The sequence below is a fragment of the Capra hircus genome, chromosome 29 (genome assembly GCF_001704415.2).
Source record: "Capra hircus breed San Clemente chromosome 29, ASM170441v1, whole genome shotgun sequence".
In the NCBI taxonomy this organism is placed as follows: Eukaryota; Metazoa; Chordata; class Mammalia; order Artiodactyla; family Bovidae; genus Capra; species Capra hircus.
The window spans coordinates 25683240-25701691 of record NC_030836.1 but is presented as its reverse complement, the minus strand read 5'-3'; the positions used below and the strand labels follow the sequence as shown (position 1 = coordinate 25701691).

Below are 18452 nucleotides of genomic sequence, written 5' to 3'. Positions count from 1 at the left end.
GCAGGTCGAACTAGGTACAGTTCTACTTTGCATTCTGATTTGGTTTTCTCCTGGAGATGGAATCTCTAGGAAGAGGCCTCCCCAGTTCTTGACATTGTGGCGGTGAGTTTCAGCTCCATCTATGCTCCCAGGGTGCCCACCCTGCCATCCCTTTCACTCTGGAGTCTTTGACTGCACATGGATAAACACCCACCTGGTTAAGATCCTGCCGGGTCCTCAAATGTCTCAGAGGTCATTTATCGGGTGGGGGTAGCAAGGATCTGGGATTATTGCCTAATCCATTGCAAACTGTCTCCAGTACCACCACCACCACCCCCTCTGCCAGGGAGAGCAAAGTCTAAAGCCAACTAGTACACTGTAAAATTGTCAACTTTCACCCATTACCCTAAAGAAGGTTTACCACCAGAAGCCCCACACTCTGCCCTGAGAAATCAATGGGAGGGGGAGGATGGATTCCAGTGAACAGCCTTCCCAGCCTGCCCCGTTCCAGGACTTTTCTCAGAAAACTCCCAATGGGTCTGAAGTCTTCCAGGGAAACTCAGCTGGGGTTCCTCCCTAGGCTGTTTCTAAGTTCCAGGAATGACAGCAGGGTGTGATGGGCCCGCAGCAACAGTCAGCCCCACCGGGGTCTGCAAGGGAGCTCTCCATGGGTGTTGGCTCTGGATCATCGCCCAAGGCAGGAAACAGGGGCCTCTGGTTGCCATGGAGATCTTGGCACAGCCTGTGCCCATCTGTGGCTGACAGGCAGCCTCCCTTAAGAAATGAGGGGGAGAAATGTGGTTGCTTGAGAACCAGCTCAGCTGAGGGGAAGGGTCTGTTACATCATGAGCCTGCCGCTGAGGGAGCTGCAGAGGAGGCTGAGGCTGGGAGCGCTGCAAGAACCGTGCTCCACTGAGATGGCCTCCTGCCAATCCTCTGACTTTAATGGCCGGGGTGTGGCCTCCCGCAGAGTGAGGTCTCTCTGTCAAGCTGCCAATCCCAAGCCAGGGCTGTTGGAAGAGGCTCTGGTACAGTGGAAAAACCCCAGAAGTCGAGCTGGGAATGGAGCCACACCCACAGTGCTGGGAAAGAGCCCAGGGTGGTGGAGAAGCCTGTGGTGTCTGGTGCAGTGGAGAGAGTGCTAGACTGGTTGGGAGGTTCCTGTTTCTTAGTCAACACCCTGAAACACTAAGATAGGGTCAAGAGCATGTCACTGCCCTCCCCTTCTCCCAGCCCTACTTCCCCAACACGTAATGATGTCTTCCCTGTAGGCCGATCCTATTGAGAGTGTAAGCAAAGAGTGTGTGCGTGTGAGGGGCTGGCCTCCCTCTGATTCAGGGGGTAAAGGAGGGCCAAGGCTGTGAGGGCCTCTCCTAAGCTTTCATCCCTTCTGTGGCTAAAACTGGTAGATGAGCTCAGTTAACATGTCCTTTAAGATGCCTGACGCTGCAAGTGTGTTTGTGTAAAGGGCACAGCTTAACCCTACACACACGTGGACTGTGCAAGGCTAATGGAGCCCCAGGAAGAGGGAGGCTTTATTAGAAAGGGCCCTGAAGCAGCCCTGGGGGCAGGTGAGCCATCTGGACCTTCTGGCAGCCCTGGATGAGGATTTATCACAGTCACCCCTTGATATTCAGGGAACAAAGGGTCAACTGCTCTCCAGTCCATGAGCCACTCCAGGAAAGACTGAGGCACAGAGTAGTGGAGGAGAAGGAAGATTAGGGCAGGAGTTTGAAATCCACCTGCCTGCCTTCCATCTATGAGGCCTGAAGTGGTTACACTTTTGAGGCTGGGCAGTGTCACCAGTAAGAGAGAGGTAAAAATTCTTGTTCTGCTTTCCTCTCTTGGTTGAGGTGAAAACCTTGAGAGAATGGATACGAAAGCCTGCTCCCTTCCCACAAGCTACACAGAAAAGAAGGACCCAACGAGCTTTATCCAGCTGCAGGGAGGCCTTCTCCACGTCTGGACTCATTGTGGCCTCTGGTCCCTCCTGGGTTTCAAAGGGGCTCTCTTCTGTTCTTCTTAACACAAGTATGTGTGTTAGTCACTCAATTATGTCCGACTCTTTGCAACCCCACGGACTGGAGCCTACCAGGCTCCTCTGTCCATGGGATTCTCCAGGCAAGAACACTGGGGTGGGTAGCTATTTCCTTCTTCAGGGGAATCTTCCTGACCCAGGGATCAAACCTGGGTCTCCTGCATTGCAGGTGGATTCTTTACCATCTGAGCCTTCAACACAAACCCAGACTCCCTTCTTGTACCCTTGAAAAATGAGGTGGGTCTACCTTTTCAGCTCAGGGTCCTCTGAGCAGGCTCAAATGACAGGGCAGAGGGGCTCCTTCTCCAGCAGACCCTGCTTTGTGAGGTGTAGCTAGATGAGTGCCTAAGCAAAATCCTAGGACCGAAATTTCAGTGACAGTGCTCTGCAGTCAGCAGCTGCACAGACAAGAAGACCTCCATGCATTTCCCATACCCTGCCCCAGGAAATTACCAATAAACTTCCCTGGCTGTATTCCTATTTACAATTGGCTTGATCCTCTTGGAATTTTAGAGGAAATTGTTCTTCTTCTTTGAGGTAGGCTTTGGAATGTAATTCTCCATTTGGTAAGGTTTAAAGGTTTGAAACATCTATTCAGGAATCAAAGAGAGATGGGCTCCTGTTATCAGTGATTCACTTTCGAAGCCCCGTGAGACTGTTTTTATTAACAAATCCAGTACCCACCAGATCCTTAGGAATGTTGGACCCTATTTTGGAACTATTATGGGGACAAGAGAGTGCCAGGCATGGATTTCCTGTTACCACAAGTGGAGCCAGGAGCCTTGAATGTCTGCCTCTAGTCCCAGAGCAGCCCCAATCACTTTCCAAAATAGGAGGTGGCCTTGTCATTGAATCCTGAACAAAACTGGAAAAATGAAGGTGTGTGTGGAGGCTCAACTCCCTAGCTCTGAGCCTCCCTGGATGTTTGAACTGAAGGAGACAGACCCTCTTCTGCTTACAGTCAGGGATGCTGGGACTACAGAGAGAATCTGATTGCCACGATATCTTCATGAAAAGCTGGAGTGAGAACCCCAGGTCATTATTGCCTTTCTATCAGGCTACTCACTCATCTTTGCTAAGCCATGATTGTCACTGTCCTTGCCACCCAACCTGTCAGAGGGAAAGGCTATCAAAGGTCCCCACAGTTCTCACCTGCTGTGATTAGATAAGGGGCACATTCCATTACAATGAGAATTGTCTGGCTTGGAGAGGTCCTGGGACTCCCTCTGCAACACCGAGTTCTGAAGGTCTCAGTTTGGAAGCCACTTACATTCTGGTGACAGTCTTTGCCTTGGAATCCATCAATGGGATGGAAGACTTGAGGCCTAACTCCCTGCTTCTTCCTACTGTCCATGGGGTTCACCAGGCAAGAGGATGCAAAGGTTAAATAGCACCATCAACTCAACTGTCATGAATTTGAGCAAACTCTAGGAGATAGTGGAAAACAGAGGAACTTGGTGTGCTATAGTCCGTGGGGTTGAACAACAACAACAAATCCCTGCCAGGGGAGTATGAAGATGAAAGGACACAGGTCTAATCTCTTTCCTGGGGTGGAAAGTGGCTAGAAGGGTAATGCTTTAGTCTGTTCAGGCTGCTATAACAAAAGGCCATAGACTGAATGGCTTATAAACAACAAACATTTCTCACGGTTCTGGAGGCTTGAAGTTTAAGAGCAAGGTACTGGAAAGTTTCTAGGGAGGGTCTGTTTTCTAGTTTATAAATGGCAATCTTTTTGCTGTGTCTTCACATGGCAGAAGGGACAAGGAATCTCTCTAGGGTCTCCTTTATAAGGGCACTAACTCCATTCATGAAGTCTCTACCTTCATGACCTAATCACCTCCTAACAGCCCCACTGCTAAATACTAGTATCTTGGGAATTAGCTTTCAACATATGGCTTTTGGGGAGACACAGGCGTTTTGTATGGAGCAAAGGGAATTGGGAGTTTCTCAGGGGCTTCTGTTAGGGGGTCAAATGAGGAATGAACTCTGGAGGGAATGACAGTCTAATTCAAAAAGAGAAACAGAGGCCGCATCCAGTGCCTGAGGGTGAGGCCAGCTTGAAGGAGGGGAGAAGGAGTTGGGGGTAGGGAGCCATCAGTGTACCAGAAGAGATGGCACCCAGGAGAACTTGAGGACTCAGGGCAGAGTCTTCAGCTGCCACTCCCATCATGAGAGAAGTAGACGGGGTTGGGAGGATGACATAAAGTGGTCTCCCACTTCATGAGCAGGGAGGCACCTGCTCTCTTCCCAGAGAGAGGAGCTTCCGCTGTGGCCCATATACAGCAGGCCCTGGCCTGTCAGGGATGGAGACCGATAAGGCAATCTGCATCTTGGATCCTGCAACTCTGGAAACTCAGCTTTGTAGCCATGGAAAAGGTGGGGAAAAAAAAAAGTCAGGCTGTCAGTGAGTCTTCAGAGGGGCTGTGGGGGCACGCATGGTGTGTCAGAGAAGCGGACATTTCGTCTAGAGTTGGTTGGAGCTGCGTATGTCCTATACTTTCTGTTGTGTACATGCCACACGGTCCTTACTCAGCCCTCAACCATCACCTCTCAACCATCTTGCTTTCACCCCATCTCTCCCATTCCCCCCAAACTTCAGTGACTTCCAGTGACCCCCAAAAACCAAAAAAGCAAACTGCCAAATCTTTTAGCCTGACGTTAAAAGCTAAAGATTCACCAGATGTACCTTGAATTTCCTGACTCCAGGCATTTGTTTTCCGCTTTCTCAACACCTGATGTTCATCGATTCAAGTCTCTCTCTCTTTCTCTCTTTTTTTAAGGCTGAGTTCAGATCCTACCTCTTCCAGAAAGCCCTCACAGGTATCCCTGGCCAAAGGACCCATCTCTCATCTGAACGCTAGAGCATTACTTTCTACCTCTTTTGTGTTAATGCTACATTTTATCTTGCACTTTAATTACTGAGAGGGATGCTGTTGGTTTTCTCCATTAAATTTGTGGAGAAGCCTTCTAAATTTGTCTTATTCATTTTTGTATCCCCAGCACCTATAATGATACTCTTTACATAGCAGGCATGTAATTTGAAATATATTTATTAAACAAAATGTTGGTGATATGGAGATAGATGAGTGAGAAAGTTTCTGCCCATTAGGAGCTTACAATCTAATCCGAGAAAGAGATGCACAGCAATAAGAATTTAATATAAAGCCAAAGGAACAGCACTTGACCTGTGGAGGTATGGGGTTAGGGTGGGCAGGGATGGTGGCAAGAGGAATCATGCAGGTTGAAGGAACTGCCTAGGTGGAAGTGAGTGGCATATTTGGGGAATGTGGTAAGTACTCTTGGGAATGGCATGCAGGAAAATAGGAGATAAGGCCAGAGAGGGGATGTGGGCTTTGGATCATAGAAAGTCTACTGAGCCTTTTCAAAGAATTTGGATTTTATTCGGGAGGCCATTGACTGAGGGGCCACTGAATGCTCTTGAGGAGGAAGATAATATATACTTACTGGATGAAGGAATGATGTGTTTTGGGTAGACACATTCTCTGGCCAAGGTCACTTTAGGAAAATCTCAGGCTAGATGCGGAAGAGCACCCATTCTCTACTCAACAGCCAGCCTGTCCCCTGATCACATCACCTCTTTGTGAGATTTTCCCTTTTAAAGAACCTGCCCCCGCCTTCCCCAAAAAACCACTTTGTCAGGGTGAAAAGTCTTTTCTGCCTTCTGAAGCAGTTTCCTGCCCCACCCTCAGCTTTGACTTTAGTACAGAAGTTCTTGTGTTTGGATTGCATTAGTCAGGATTCTGTATTACTCAAGGTTCTCCAGAGAAAGACAACATTTATATATAAAATGAGATGCATTATGAAGAATTGGCTTATGCGATTATGGAGGCTGCGAAGTCCCACGATCTGCTGTCGGCAAGCTGGAGGTCCAGGAAAGCAGGTGGTGTGCATTCCAGCCCCAGCCAAAGGCCTGAGAAGCCGGAGTGTCAGCGGCGTAAGTTCCATGAGGATCAGAGACCCATGTCTCGGCTCAAGCAGATGGGCAGAGACACCCACTGACGCCCACTGCCTCTCATTGGAAACTGAACTTTCTGAACCTGGGACTGGCTTGGGCCCCCCTACATAATTTCTGGGCCTTTGTGGAATTGGTCGGGGGTGAGGGGTAGGAACTCCAATACTTTGGCCACCTCATGCCAACAGTTGACTCATTGGAAAAGACTGATGCTGGGAGGGATTGGGGGCAGGAGAAGGGGACGACAGAGGATGAGATGGCTGGATGGCATCACTGACTTGATGGACGTGAGTCTGAGTGAACTCCGGGAGTTGGTGATGGACAGGGAGGCCTGGCGTGCTGCAATTCATGGGGTCACAAAGAGTCGGACACGACTGAGCAACTGAACTGAACCGAACTGAGAGGTAGGAGGGGGACAACATTCTATAGAGGAAAAACTCCTAGTTTGGAGTCCTCAGCCTGGATTAAAAAGTACCAGCTGAAATCAATGATTAGCTGTAGAACTTCGGCAAAACCAGTAATCTCTTTGTGCCTCAGTTTTCTCATCTGAAAAATGGGGATAATTATGCCTATTCCAAAGAATTAAAGTGAAGATGAGGATGGGGAATGTCTAGCTTGCTGCCTGACACACAGGAGGTGCTGAGTAAAACAGTACTTGTTTGATTCATATTTGTAGAGTAAAATAGAAGCTCCAGTTCTACATAAACAGAGGGAAGCTGTGCTTGGAATGAACTGTTGTTAGGTGCCTTAGAGAACTGCAAACTCTCTGCCTAGATTATCTTCAGAGGTGGTCCCAAAGCCCAGCTGTTGAAGGTTCCTACCTGTCTCCCCAGCCTAACCTCTGCTCTCCGGGCTCTGCCCTCCTCCTACTGACAGCTGTGGTTGCACTGATAGGAAGGCAGGGGCCCAGCCCTGGCTGAACGAGGCCGCTGTTGCAAAGGTTGATGAACCACAGACACTGCTGCAATTCACCCTGCTCTGAGGAACCCAGGAGAACCTGTGGCTGGCCCTCAGTCCCTCCCAGCTATGTGTTTGTGGAGGCAGACTAGATTTCTGAGCCTCCTGGAGTGGTGGGAAAACTGTTTTTTGTTGTTTAGGTGCTAAGTCAACTCTGACTCTTACGACCCCATATATTGTAGCTGGCCAGGCTCCTCTGTCCATGGGATTTCCCAGGCAAGACTACTGGAGTGGGTTGCCATTACCTTCTCCAGGGAATCTTCCTGACCCAAGGATCAAACTTGCATCTCCTGCACTGGCAGGTGGATTCTTTACCACTAAGCCACCTAGGAAGCCCGGGAAAACTGCTAGGATGTGCTAGAAAGCTGCCCTGTTTTCTGGAGCTGAGGTTAGAGTTTTCCCTTCAAAACCAAGGAACTCACCAGTAGGGATATTTTTCACAGCTGGCGGCTATTAATCGGTGCACCAGGTGCATGGAGGAAGTGGATTCACCTATACCCTTAAAACATTCATGGGCAGGTAGGACAGCTGAGTCACACACACACTTCTACTGCAAAGCGGTTGGCAGGATGTACAGACTGGTGTGGTGCAAGCATACAGGAGGGGGATACCAACTCTGTGGGTGTGTGGGGTTGGGGGGAGAGGGGAGGGTGAGAAGATGCGCACAGTTGAAAGAGACAGCGGAGAAAGGCCGGGCAGGAACCAGGGTGAGCCAAGGCTGGAGGTAAAAATACCATATGTTAAAAACATAAAACCTAGGCTGCTCTGGGGCGTGGCTGGGACACAGGAGCTTGACCGGTAGGGCAGCAGGGAGTGCAATCAAAAGGCTGAGGTTTTACTTTGAGTTGTGAGACTTGCAAGTTCCAGCCGTAGGGGGACAGGCAGGGTCACGTTTTGGAAATCACACGACTTGGGTTAAGTAGACTGACGCTGTGCTAAGAATTTTCTTTTTTTCAACAAATATTCTGTCGAGTGTCGGTTACGTGCTAGAAATTGGGCAGTGGGGAACAGCGGCAAAAATTCAGGTTGAGCCTTCCTTGAAAGTAACTTCCACATTTTACGGAAGAGGAAATGGAGGGTCGGCTTGATCCCGGCTTACGGCTCCGTGTTTTGTGCCAGAGATAGCATGCCTCTGCGCAGTCCTTCTGAAGTCTAGGCGCACGTGGGTCGGCCCGCCTGCGGGTCCTCCGCCTGCGCGCGCCGCCGGGGCATCTTCACCGCCCCGCCCGGCTAGGAGCCCGCCCCCAGCCCAGCGCACACGTGGGTTCTCGCACGTCCGCCCGGTTCCCCCTTGACGTCAGCCTCGCGGTTCCATTTAAGGCCCCTCCCGCGCCCCACTCCGAGTACCGGAGCCGCTGCAGCCAAGTCCGGATCTCACGCCGCGCGCCTCCGACGCCCGCCCGCTCGACGGTCACTCCCGGTACGGTCCGGCCCGGTGCTCTCTGCGCCCGAGGGCAAGGGCGATCGCTTTAGGCTTCACTGGCCCAGGCGCTGCCCATGGGGGTGGGGTCCCCGCTCTTGGGAGGTGTAGGCGCTGCTTCCAAAGGGCATAGTCCTGAGACCTGGGGGGCGGCCCCACCCTACCAAATGGTCTCGGGGGCCGGCCGAATGTTGCTGCTGCTCTAAGTGGGCACAATGGCCTCTGGCCGGGCTGGGAAACCAAGGAGGTGGTCGCACCTAACCTGGGGTCGAAGGTCCGGGTAGATGCAGACGGAATAGGAGACGACTGGTTGGGGAGGGGGGATGGGGGGGGGTGCAGTACACCTCCGGGCTTGAAATGAGCAAGCCGCACGGAGCTCAAAGTCAGGTTGCCAGAGTCCACGGAACCGAAAAAGCTTCAGCAGTCTGGGGCAGGTTCCCGGAAGCTGGAAAGCCGCTGGGTGCTCTCGGATCGCATTTTAATCCTGGCACTCTCGAGAGGTGGGCTCCTTGGGGCAGCCGCTGCCTGCAGATGAGAGGGAGCTCTTGGCGCAAGTTACTTTTGTTAAGCAGCCGCCGCTGTGTCCGTCGCTGAACTAGACGTGGTGCATGCAAATACGAAGGAGAAAGGGTACCAGCTCTCCCGGCTCTCGGAACCCAAGGCCGATTAGGGCATCTCTAAGGTCACAGTGAGTGCCTGCCAGAGTTGGGGGGAGGTAGACAGACCCCCTTTCTCCAGGGCTCCGCTCCCATCCGTATCCCCACACTGAAGGGAGCGCTGGAGCCGAGCTTCGGTTTTGGTGAAACCAGGAGATGTCTGCAGAAAGCACTCCCTTCCCCCTGCCAGGCTGAAGAAACCTTTCAGGGCTGTCTAGAAATAGCAGTGATTTGTCAGGAGAGACTCGATTCCAGCTTGGTGACTCTGGGCTGCCTGCCTGTAAGTCCTCTCAGATATTTTTGCCCTTTGGAGCAGTGTCAAGATTAGACGTAGTGCTTTCGGGATGCAATCTATGAAAATCTCTCCAGTGAACGCAGAACCACCCCTACCCCACCCTATACCCTCCACCATCCACCCCCCACCTCCCCGGCTCTGGAAATCGAGGCTTCCACCAAGAGGAACTTTATTGATGAACTTTAGGGGTCTCTGCAGCTACTGCTACATTCCCTGTAGTAACAAAATTTCCTCATACCAGGCCTCACGCCTTTGCAACAAAGATCACGGCAGAAGCCACGCGAGGTGCCTCCATGTGAGTTGGCTAACACCCCCTGGTGCCTGGTATCAAGATTAAAACTCTGGTTCTGGCAGCGCGCCAGGCCGGGGAGGCAGCCAGCCGGGCTTCATGAACAAGTGTGCTTCAGAGCACGAGTTCAGTCTGAAAAAGTCTTGATTCCGAGCTCATTCAGACCCACAGAGCAGTAGACTTCCTCCTCATCAGGTCCGCTTACGGGTGGGGCTCCGCAAGCCAGCGCCGGGCTGTCGGGGCTAGAGCTCACCTCTCAATAGCCAGCGGCGCCGAGGCACACGACTCTTGCCTCCGCCCAACGCTGTGAAGTGCGCTTGCGCACAAGATGAGCAGCGCGGTGCGTGGGCGGGGGAAGGGCGGCCGCTAATCTTCCGGGTCTGGGCGGGGCGTAAACTCCGCGGGCCCCTGGCCACTGGCTGGCCACTGCTTCTTCGGGGGCGGGGGTTGGGGACTGGGAGGCGAAAACTAGAGCTGCGCATGAGCACAGCTCCCACCGGTTCTGGCTAGGGCTGTGAAGACGGTTAGAGCCGCTTTACGCACGTATCTGTGGTCCTTGCAGGGCTTGGCAAGAGCCCTGGGGATTGGAGTAGAGCTGTACCTGTGGTCCTTAAGGGCTTGGCAGGAGCCCTGGTGACTGCCGAAGTGTTGGGCCGGCAGCTTATAGTTATCTTGTTTGAAGAAAGGCTAGCTCCGCTTGGAGTTAATAAGTCAAGATGAGTGAGCCTTCAGGAGGCTATACTTATACCCAAACTTCAATATTATTTTTCCACGCCAAGGTGAGGAACTTTACACCAAGACCCTAGTCAGACCAGAGCCCGGCATTAGGCCTTTCAGTTCTTCTTTGCCTGTTGGTAGGTTTCTTCCCTTCTCCCCTCTTTTAGTCATTTCTTGTGATTTTTAGGGGCAGGTATCCCAAAAGAAAGCAAAAGAATCTTCTTCAGAACAGTTTTCGGAAGGATCCAAGTGACAGTGCATGCTTTTTCCCCTATAGGTTCCTTTAGGTTCTAAGTCCAAGATGGCAACTCTCAAGGATCAACTGATTCAGAATCTTCTTAAGGAAGAACATGTCCCCCAGAATAAGATTACAGTTGTTGGGGTTGGTGCTGTTGGCATGGCCTGTGCCATCAGTATCTTAATGAAGGTAAGTGAGAGCCTTTCACTTTGCAAGTCCCTAAAGATACCTTGACTCAACCCATCTACCATTTGCTCTCCAAGAATTGCATTATCACATTGTATATACAAATATATAAGCTCATGCACTCATTGAAAGAACTTTATGTGAAACAAACTTTTTAAAACCTGATGCTATACCAAACGGGTATCTAAACTACATAAAGTTTCTAAGTTGGAGACCCAGTTCCTTAAATTCGCTGTGCTTTATTAACCTCGTTAGTTGCCTACAAAGAAAAAGTAGAGCCTATGCCTTTAAGCAAGCTAAAGTTATTTAAAAGTAATTTTTGAATTGAAATTGACACATATACATGGTAAAATTAAACTGAATGTGGGAAGTCCTTTGCCCATAGTAATCCCCTCTGCCCCGCTCCTTGGATAGCAGTTTTGGTATCAATCGTGGAGTTAACATTTAATTAGAAAAAATTTGTGAATGAATAAAAAACACTTTTTATAGCATTCAAGCCTGGTTTGTATTAAAAAGAAATTGAGAGAGCTTACGATATTAAAATATTTTTAAGTTCAGATTTGGAGTTACTAATAGGAAAGTGAAGTGATGAATTCTGGATTCCGCACAAAAAGGACTGAAATGAGAAGGGACTGAAGGTGAAAATGAGCTCTGCAAAGGTCTTGTAACCACACAGGTTGCTCTGTGTGTTCTTAAAAGAGGCCACATGTTATTCAAAGTCTTTATTCCTTCCCCACTGGATCAGACATTGATGCCATTTATTTCTCCCAAACCAGTGAACCACCTGTGGTCATTTTCTGTGATGCCCCCTAACTCAGGTGTGGCTAAGAGTAACTGGCAGACCACTTATTACACTGTAAATGATTAGGGGTAGATGTGCATCTCAGCTCTTATAATCTCTTTGGTTATGATAGTCCACATTCCATTTGTATTAAAGCTATTATTGGTGATCCTTGTCTGAGATGCACCTATGAACTTCTAATGGTTCACCTGAAAGGATATTTTTCACCAACATTTTGTATTGCATAAATCTGTCTATAAGTAAAACTTTATGTTGGTTAACATATGGAAAACGTAGCCAGGGAATGATCTAGAATACCACTTTTTAGGCTTAATACTAGTTGGTATCATCTATTTAATGACTAACAACCTAAAATCAATGTGTAAAACTGAATTTGAGAGACTAAATAGAGCAGTTTTACATAACTGGGTGGTACTCCCTGCAAATTCAGTGTTCTGCTTCTGTGCAATGGTGGTGGAGCTCTTGCCGAGGGTGCTCCAATGAGAGAGAAGGTCAGTTCTTTTTCCTATGTATATGTCATCTGTGAGTGAGCTTTTAATGAGAGCCTACTTCTACTTTGAGGTACGTACTGATACTAAAGTAGCAGAATTCTCCTATACCAGAAATATGGAAATTTTTCATGCTTGTCTAAAAATTTGGAAATGGCTATTTTCCATTGAACCAAAATTTTATGTCTTTCAGGACTTGGCAGATGAAATTGCTCTTGTTGATGTCATGGAAGATAAACTGAAAGGAGAGATGATGGATCTCCAACATGGCAGCCTTTTCCTTAGAACACCAAAAATTGTCTCTGGCAAAGGTTGATTTTGGCAAATTTATATTAGATTCTGTGTTAGGCTTAATTCATTATCAGGCTTGAAAATCCTATCAGTTCTTCAAAGATTTCTTCTTTATACAGGATAAGAGAACCTTTTGAACAATTTTGCATTGTTATCTATAGATATCAATGTTTGAATTTCCAAAAGTGTTTTTAAATGAAAATCCAGTTTGTCCATGATGTGGAAAACATCTGAATTATAATATAACTAGCAAAGCTTCTTAGGTTCATAGTGTACTACATTGCTTCAAATATTTAAATACACTTACTTCCATTACTTCCTTTCATACACTAACATAAGGTAGAGACTAGGGTAAATGAGCCTGGTCAGCAGATACTCTTGGCTTGACCCTGTCACACTTTACAAGCACCAGCCAGGAAACAGACTTGGGCTGAAATAGTCTGTTTTAACACTTGAAAACCATTGACCATTTATCTGATAGATTATTCGTTTCGTTGTCTTCAACCCTGGATTAACCATACTGTGCTACAGGATATATAGAAGTTAGACATGCTTGATAAGTGTGAAATTGCCTCTGCTTTTAAAAAAAAAAACCCATCCCTGAGCTGATATGACCACAATTAAGTAGAAACAGGAGTGTGGAAAAGTGTGAACATTAAGCTCAGGTGGCAAAAAATTTGGGTGTGTCTCATTTGATATGAGTGTAAAATAAATGTGATTCAGCTCCCCCCAGTCATAGTTATATAAAGCCACAACATAATTACATAATACAAGGGAGGTGTCGATGTAGTCTTCTTCCATGTAAGTGGCCACAGTGATAAAACTCCAAAAGTAAAGGAGGAGTCTGGGCATATATATGCCACATACACAAAACACTGATAAAACTGTCCATTTAAAAAGTTAATGGAACACATTTTTGCTGGAGTTTTCTTAAAAGCCTTAATCTAGTTATTTTTTCTCTTTTGTCTAGACTATAATGTAACAGCAAACTCCAGGCTGGTTATTATCACAGCTGGGGCACGTCAGCAAGAGGGAGAGAGTCGTCTGAATTTGGTCCAGCGTAACGTGAACATCTTTAAATTCATCATTCCTAATATTGTAAAATACAGCCCAAATTGCAAGTTGCTTGTTGTTTCCAATCCAGGTGAGACTTTTAATGGCATAAAAATAGATGAGCTAGAGTAAAACTGATAGTATGTATCATAATCTATATATATTTCTCATATTTTTCATTTTCCTCCTGAGAGTGAATTTGTGCTTTTGTAAAATAGTTAAATTTAAAACATCAAGGGGAAACAAAGTCTTTAACGTAGTTGGCACTTCAAAATTTGTAACTTGCCTAGGAAGATTTTGGATAAGGAATAATTATGAATAATGTGTTATTGATGCACAAGTTATTTTCATTAAACTACACTTCTTGAATTCCTAATATATTTGTTATACACAATATAGAGGCTTAAAAAATTAACAGAAATATTGATTGGTCATGATAAATACCAAGATCTATACAGAGCCATGAATCTTGAGTAGTCAGCCATTAGCTCATGATTCACATAGTGAAAATGTTAGTCTCTCAATCGTGTCCACCTCTTTGTGACCCCATGGACTGGGGCCTGCCAGGTTCCTCTGTCCATGGAATTCTGCAGGTGAAAATACTGGAGCGGGTAGCCATTCTATTTTCCAGGGGATCTTCCCAACCCAGGGATCAAACCCGGGTCTCCTGCATTGCAGGCAGATTCTTTACCTTCTGAGCCACCAGGTAAGCCCAATTCACATAATACCTCTGTCTAAATATTTTCTTCACAGTCGATATTTTGACCTATGTGGCTTGGAAGATAAGCGGCTTTCCCAAAAACCGTGTTATTGGAAGTGGTTGCAATCTGGATTCAGCTCGGTTCCGTTATCTCATGGGGGAGAGGCTGGGAGTTCACCCATTAAGCTGCCATGGGTGGATCCTTGGAGAGCATGGTGACTCTAGTGGTAAGTGTGACTTCTTTTATTGTTTGCAAAAAGATTGTGTAAAAAAATTAACCGGAATATCGTTACTGAATCAGAGTCTAAATCAGATATCCATTAGGGTAGATGGTTTCCAGAAATCTTATCTCTTGGTGTAATTATATGCTAGAATTGTTAAGATTTTAGCCATTTTTGTGTGACATATTTTGGTATAAGGGATGAGGAATGAAATTTATTACAATGAACATATTAATATCACAGCTGTTTATAGGCAAACTGCTGATCCAAATGGAATGTATGAGAAAAAATCCATTATCACAGTTGAAAGATGTTATAATTTGTGCAGAGTTCTTGGTTCCTTATGGCAAGAAAATTCCTCTTATCTCATAATATCCCATCTCAATATTTCCCATTAGGAAAAAGCAAATTAGTATACAGTGAAAATTCTTAGCTTTACATAAATTAATCAGTGAAAACGAAGAGTATTGGTAGTCTTGACCACCTACCAAAAGGGGATAATCTTCCTCAAATAAGAAAGCAGTTTTTGGAGAATGGGTCAGAATTACTGGTCAGCTAGGTAGTGCTTGGGAGTAAATATATTCTGTACTATTTTGTTTAGTGCCTGTATGGAGTGGAGTGAATGTTGCTGGTGTCTCCCTGAAGAATTTACACCCTGAATTAGGCACTGATGCAGATAAGGAACAGTGGAAAGCAGTTCACAAACAAGTGGTTGACAGGTAATAGATCTCATAGTTTATAACACAGAAGGTTAAAATTTATTATTTTTATTTAAGAAATTAAAAGTTTTGGAAATCCCCTGGTTGTCTAGTGGTTAGGACTTGAGGTTTCACTGCTGAGCTTGTGAGTTCATCCCTGGTTGAGGAACTGAGATCTGGCAAGCCCCACACATGGCCAGAAACATAAAAGATTAAAATTTAATAACTTTTGCATTTGGTAACTGTCAGAAAACTTGTTTTCTAAAGCTTGTTAAAACTCGTACTATAAAACAGGTATTAGATATTGCAGGCATGTATTAATGTTACAGTCTACTTTTATTTGCCATAATTCTCAATTTATAGTATGATAACTCTTCCTGTGTTTGTAAACGAAGATATAAAACAAGTCTACCTGATTTAAGATTCAGTCTTTACTTCAAAAGCATATATCATTGATTTAGTTAGGAATAAGAATTTTTTAATCTAAGATCTTATAATCATGAATAGAAACACAACTAGCTGCTTGTTTACTCATATGATTATAAAGTTTTAAGCAAGATACAAATTCATCATGGTACAAAAAATAACTGTTACAAATTGTTCAAATAGGGAAACTTGTAGCTTACTAGCATTATTTACTTTAAATAAGGTAGCCATGTGTAGACCTCAGGTCTATGGAATTGAAGAATGAATCATGATTGGTCTCAGCAAGGCCCTCTGATTTGTATTTGTTAAAACCTGTGAACCCATCATCCAACCCAAGAAATGTTGACAGTTGCTGTTAACTAACTGTAGTGTTTGTTGAATTGGAATTATTAGTCTGCTGGTGCTTGGAAATGAGTGGATTCTGTGCTCTTCCCACTTACCCCTCTACTCCTAACCCCCCACCCCCACATACACACTCTTGAGATAATCCCACGTCAAGCATGCAATATGTAATCTTCTTGGGTCTGCTTTTTAAAATTTAATATTGCATGTACAAGAATCATCTATTTTGTTGCCTGAGCCATAGTTTGTTTTGACAGCTATGTATAATTTATCCATCCTCCTGTTGAAGAGCACTGGGGTTGTTGCCAGGTTCTTGCTATTACCAACAGTACTATTGCAAACATCCCCATATATAATATCCTGGCATACATGTGCAAGGGTTACAGTTAGGTACATAATGCAAGTTTATATTTATATAGTATTACTTATTATATCAGTGATTTCTTATAAAGCATGTGTTGAGTGAAAGCTTCTTCTTTGTTCCTCCTGCCCTACTTTTTCCTGTCCTTCGCTATCCTACAGTGCTTATGAGGTGATCAAACTGAAAGGCTACACATCCTGGGCCATTGGACTGTCAGTGGCCGATTTGGCAGAAAGTATAATGAAGAATCTTAGGCGGGTGCATCCGATTTCCACCATGATTAAGGTAGGTCTGTGTAGTAAAATGTACTTGAATGCCATTATTTCCTGTTTTGTTTTGTTTTTTTAAACTCATTTCAGAAAGCAATTAGATTAAGGTAAGTCCTCAATCATTGATTTGAGTGAAATAAATTAGTGCACCTGCAGCTTTCTTTTTTGAAAAGACCTGGTTGAGCTTTAGGATTAATGTCTACTAGTATTTTGGTTATTAGCACATAGCTACTTCCTGTTGACTGAAAAACTTGATTCAATTTTGTTGAGATGAGTGGAAGACTATAAAACACAAATTTTTCTCCTTTGGGAAAAAATAGAAATCACACTCAAAGTTACTAAAGTGTCTGACAGTAAAAATTGGAAAGTATGAGGGATACTAGCAATAATGTAGATTTTCTTTTAGAATGGAAGTCTTGCTGCTATTTTAATGACTTTCTTTTACACTGTTCATTACATCCTAAGTGAAAATCTAGGAAGAAATTTTACTTGCCAAGTTGTATTAAGTAAGCTTCATGATTGTAGAGAATAGAAAGTCTTGGGAGACCCCAGAATGCATAGAAAAAACACAAAATATTTTTCATTTCATCCTCAGGGTCTCTATGGAATAAAAGAGGATGTCTTCCTTAGTGTTCCTTGCATCTTGGGACAGAATGGAATCTCAGACGTTGTGAAAGTGACTCTGACTCATGAGGAAGAGGCCTGTTTGAAGAAGAGTGCAGATACACTTTGGGGGATCCAGAAAGAACTGCAGTTTTAAAGTCTTCTAATGTTGTGTCACTTCACTGTCTAGGCTACACAGGATTTTAGTTGGAGGTTGTAACTCATATTGTCCTTTATATCTGATCTGTGATTAAAACAGTAATGTTAAGACAGCCTAGGAAAAAATCAATTTCCTAATGTTAGAAATAGGAATGGTTCATAAAACCCTGCTGGATGGCAAGGAATGCTTCATGAAACCTTGCAGCTGTATCCTGATGCTGCATGGCACTTACCTTGTGTGGTCCTAAATTGATTTGTCAAATAATTCAACTTCCTCAAGAGGTTCCACTGCCCATGTTGCAGATGCTGCAGTTGCCCTTCAAACCAGATGTGTGTTTACTGTGTAACATAACCTCTGGTTCCTTTAGCCAAGGTGCCTAGTCCAACTTTTTCCCTCCAGTTGATCACATCCTGGGATCCAATGTACAAATCCAGTATTGCATGCCATGTGCATAACTGTTCTAAAGAATCTTACGTACTGTATGTATCAGAATAGTGTACATTGCCTTGTAATGTAAAAAGGAAAAATTACATAAGGCAGCCAACTAAGTTAACACCAACTAAAACAATAAATAAAGCTTGAACAGTGACTACTCTGTTAATTAAGATACAAAGTCATAAAGCTGTTATTTGTTCATTACATAAATGGGAGCCATTGGGTTATTGGGCTGCACAACAATGATTTTTTTGAGGGGTACTATTTACTAATGACCAGACTCAATTAATTAACATATTAAGGGTGTGATTAGATTGGCTAGACTGTTTTGTTACCATTTCCATTGTAATCATTATAATATTCTAAGCCCTCAAAGATTATGAGATAATTTGATTATGGTGCTAATCATAACTGGTACTCTACAATTCACATACGTTCAGTTCACTTCAGTTGCCCAGTCGTGTCTGACTCTTTGTGACCCCATGAATCGCAGCACACCAGGCCTCCCTGTCCATCACCAACTCCCGAAGTTCACTCAGACTCATGTCCATCAAGTCTGTGATGCCATCCAGCCATCTCATCCTGTAGTCCCCTTCTCCTCCTGCCCCCAATCCCTCCCAGCATCAGGGTCTTTTCCAATGAGTCAACACTTCGCATGAGGTGGCCAGAGTATTAGAGTTTCAGCTTCAGCGTCAGTCCTTCCAATGAGCACCCAGGACTGATCTCTTTTAGGATGGACTGGTTGGATCTCCTTGCAGTCCTAGGGACTCTCAAGAGTCTTCTCCAACACCACAGTTCAAAAGCATCAATTCTTTGGCACTCAGCTTTCTTCACAGTCCAATTCTCATATCCATA

General features: G+C 45.4%; 1 protein-coding gene across 3 annotated transcripts; it reads left to right on the top strand.

Moving 5' to 3' along the window:
- LDH-A (lactate dehydrogenase) lies at window positions 5757-17771 on the top strand. Of its 3 annotated transcripts, none has more exons than XM_018042654.1 (8): window positions 5757-5972; window positions 10602-10751; window positions 12232-12349; window positions 13300-13473; window positions 14136-14309; window positions 14905-15022; window positions 16292-16415; window positions 16995-17771. In XM_018042654.1, the coding sequence occupies exons 1-8, from the start codon at window positions 5826-5828 to the stop codon at window positions 17157-17159; spliced, it is 1170 nt and encodes a 389-aa protein (XP_017898143.1). In that variant the 5' UTR covers window positions 5757-5825; the 3' UTR covers window positions 17160-17771.

Bases quoted from the DNA above. Each gene is read 5' to 3' on its own strand.
- LDH-A (XM_018042654.1), top strand. From the start codon at position 5,826: ATGAGATGCATTATGAAGAATTGGCTTATGCGATTATGGAGGCTGCGA. The intron at 13,474-14,135 runs GTGAGACTTTTA...TTTTCTTCACAG, and splicing joins GCTTGTTGTTTCCAATCCAG to TCGATATTTTGACCTATGTG. The intron at 14,310-14,904 runs GTAAGTGTGACT...TATTTTGTTTAG, and splicing joins AGAGCATGGTGACTCTAGTG to TGCCTGTATGGAGTGGAGTG.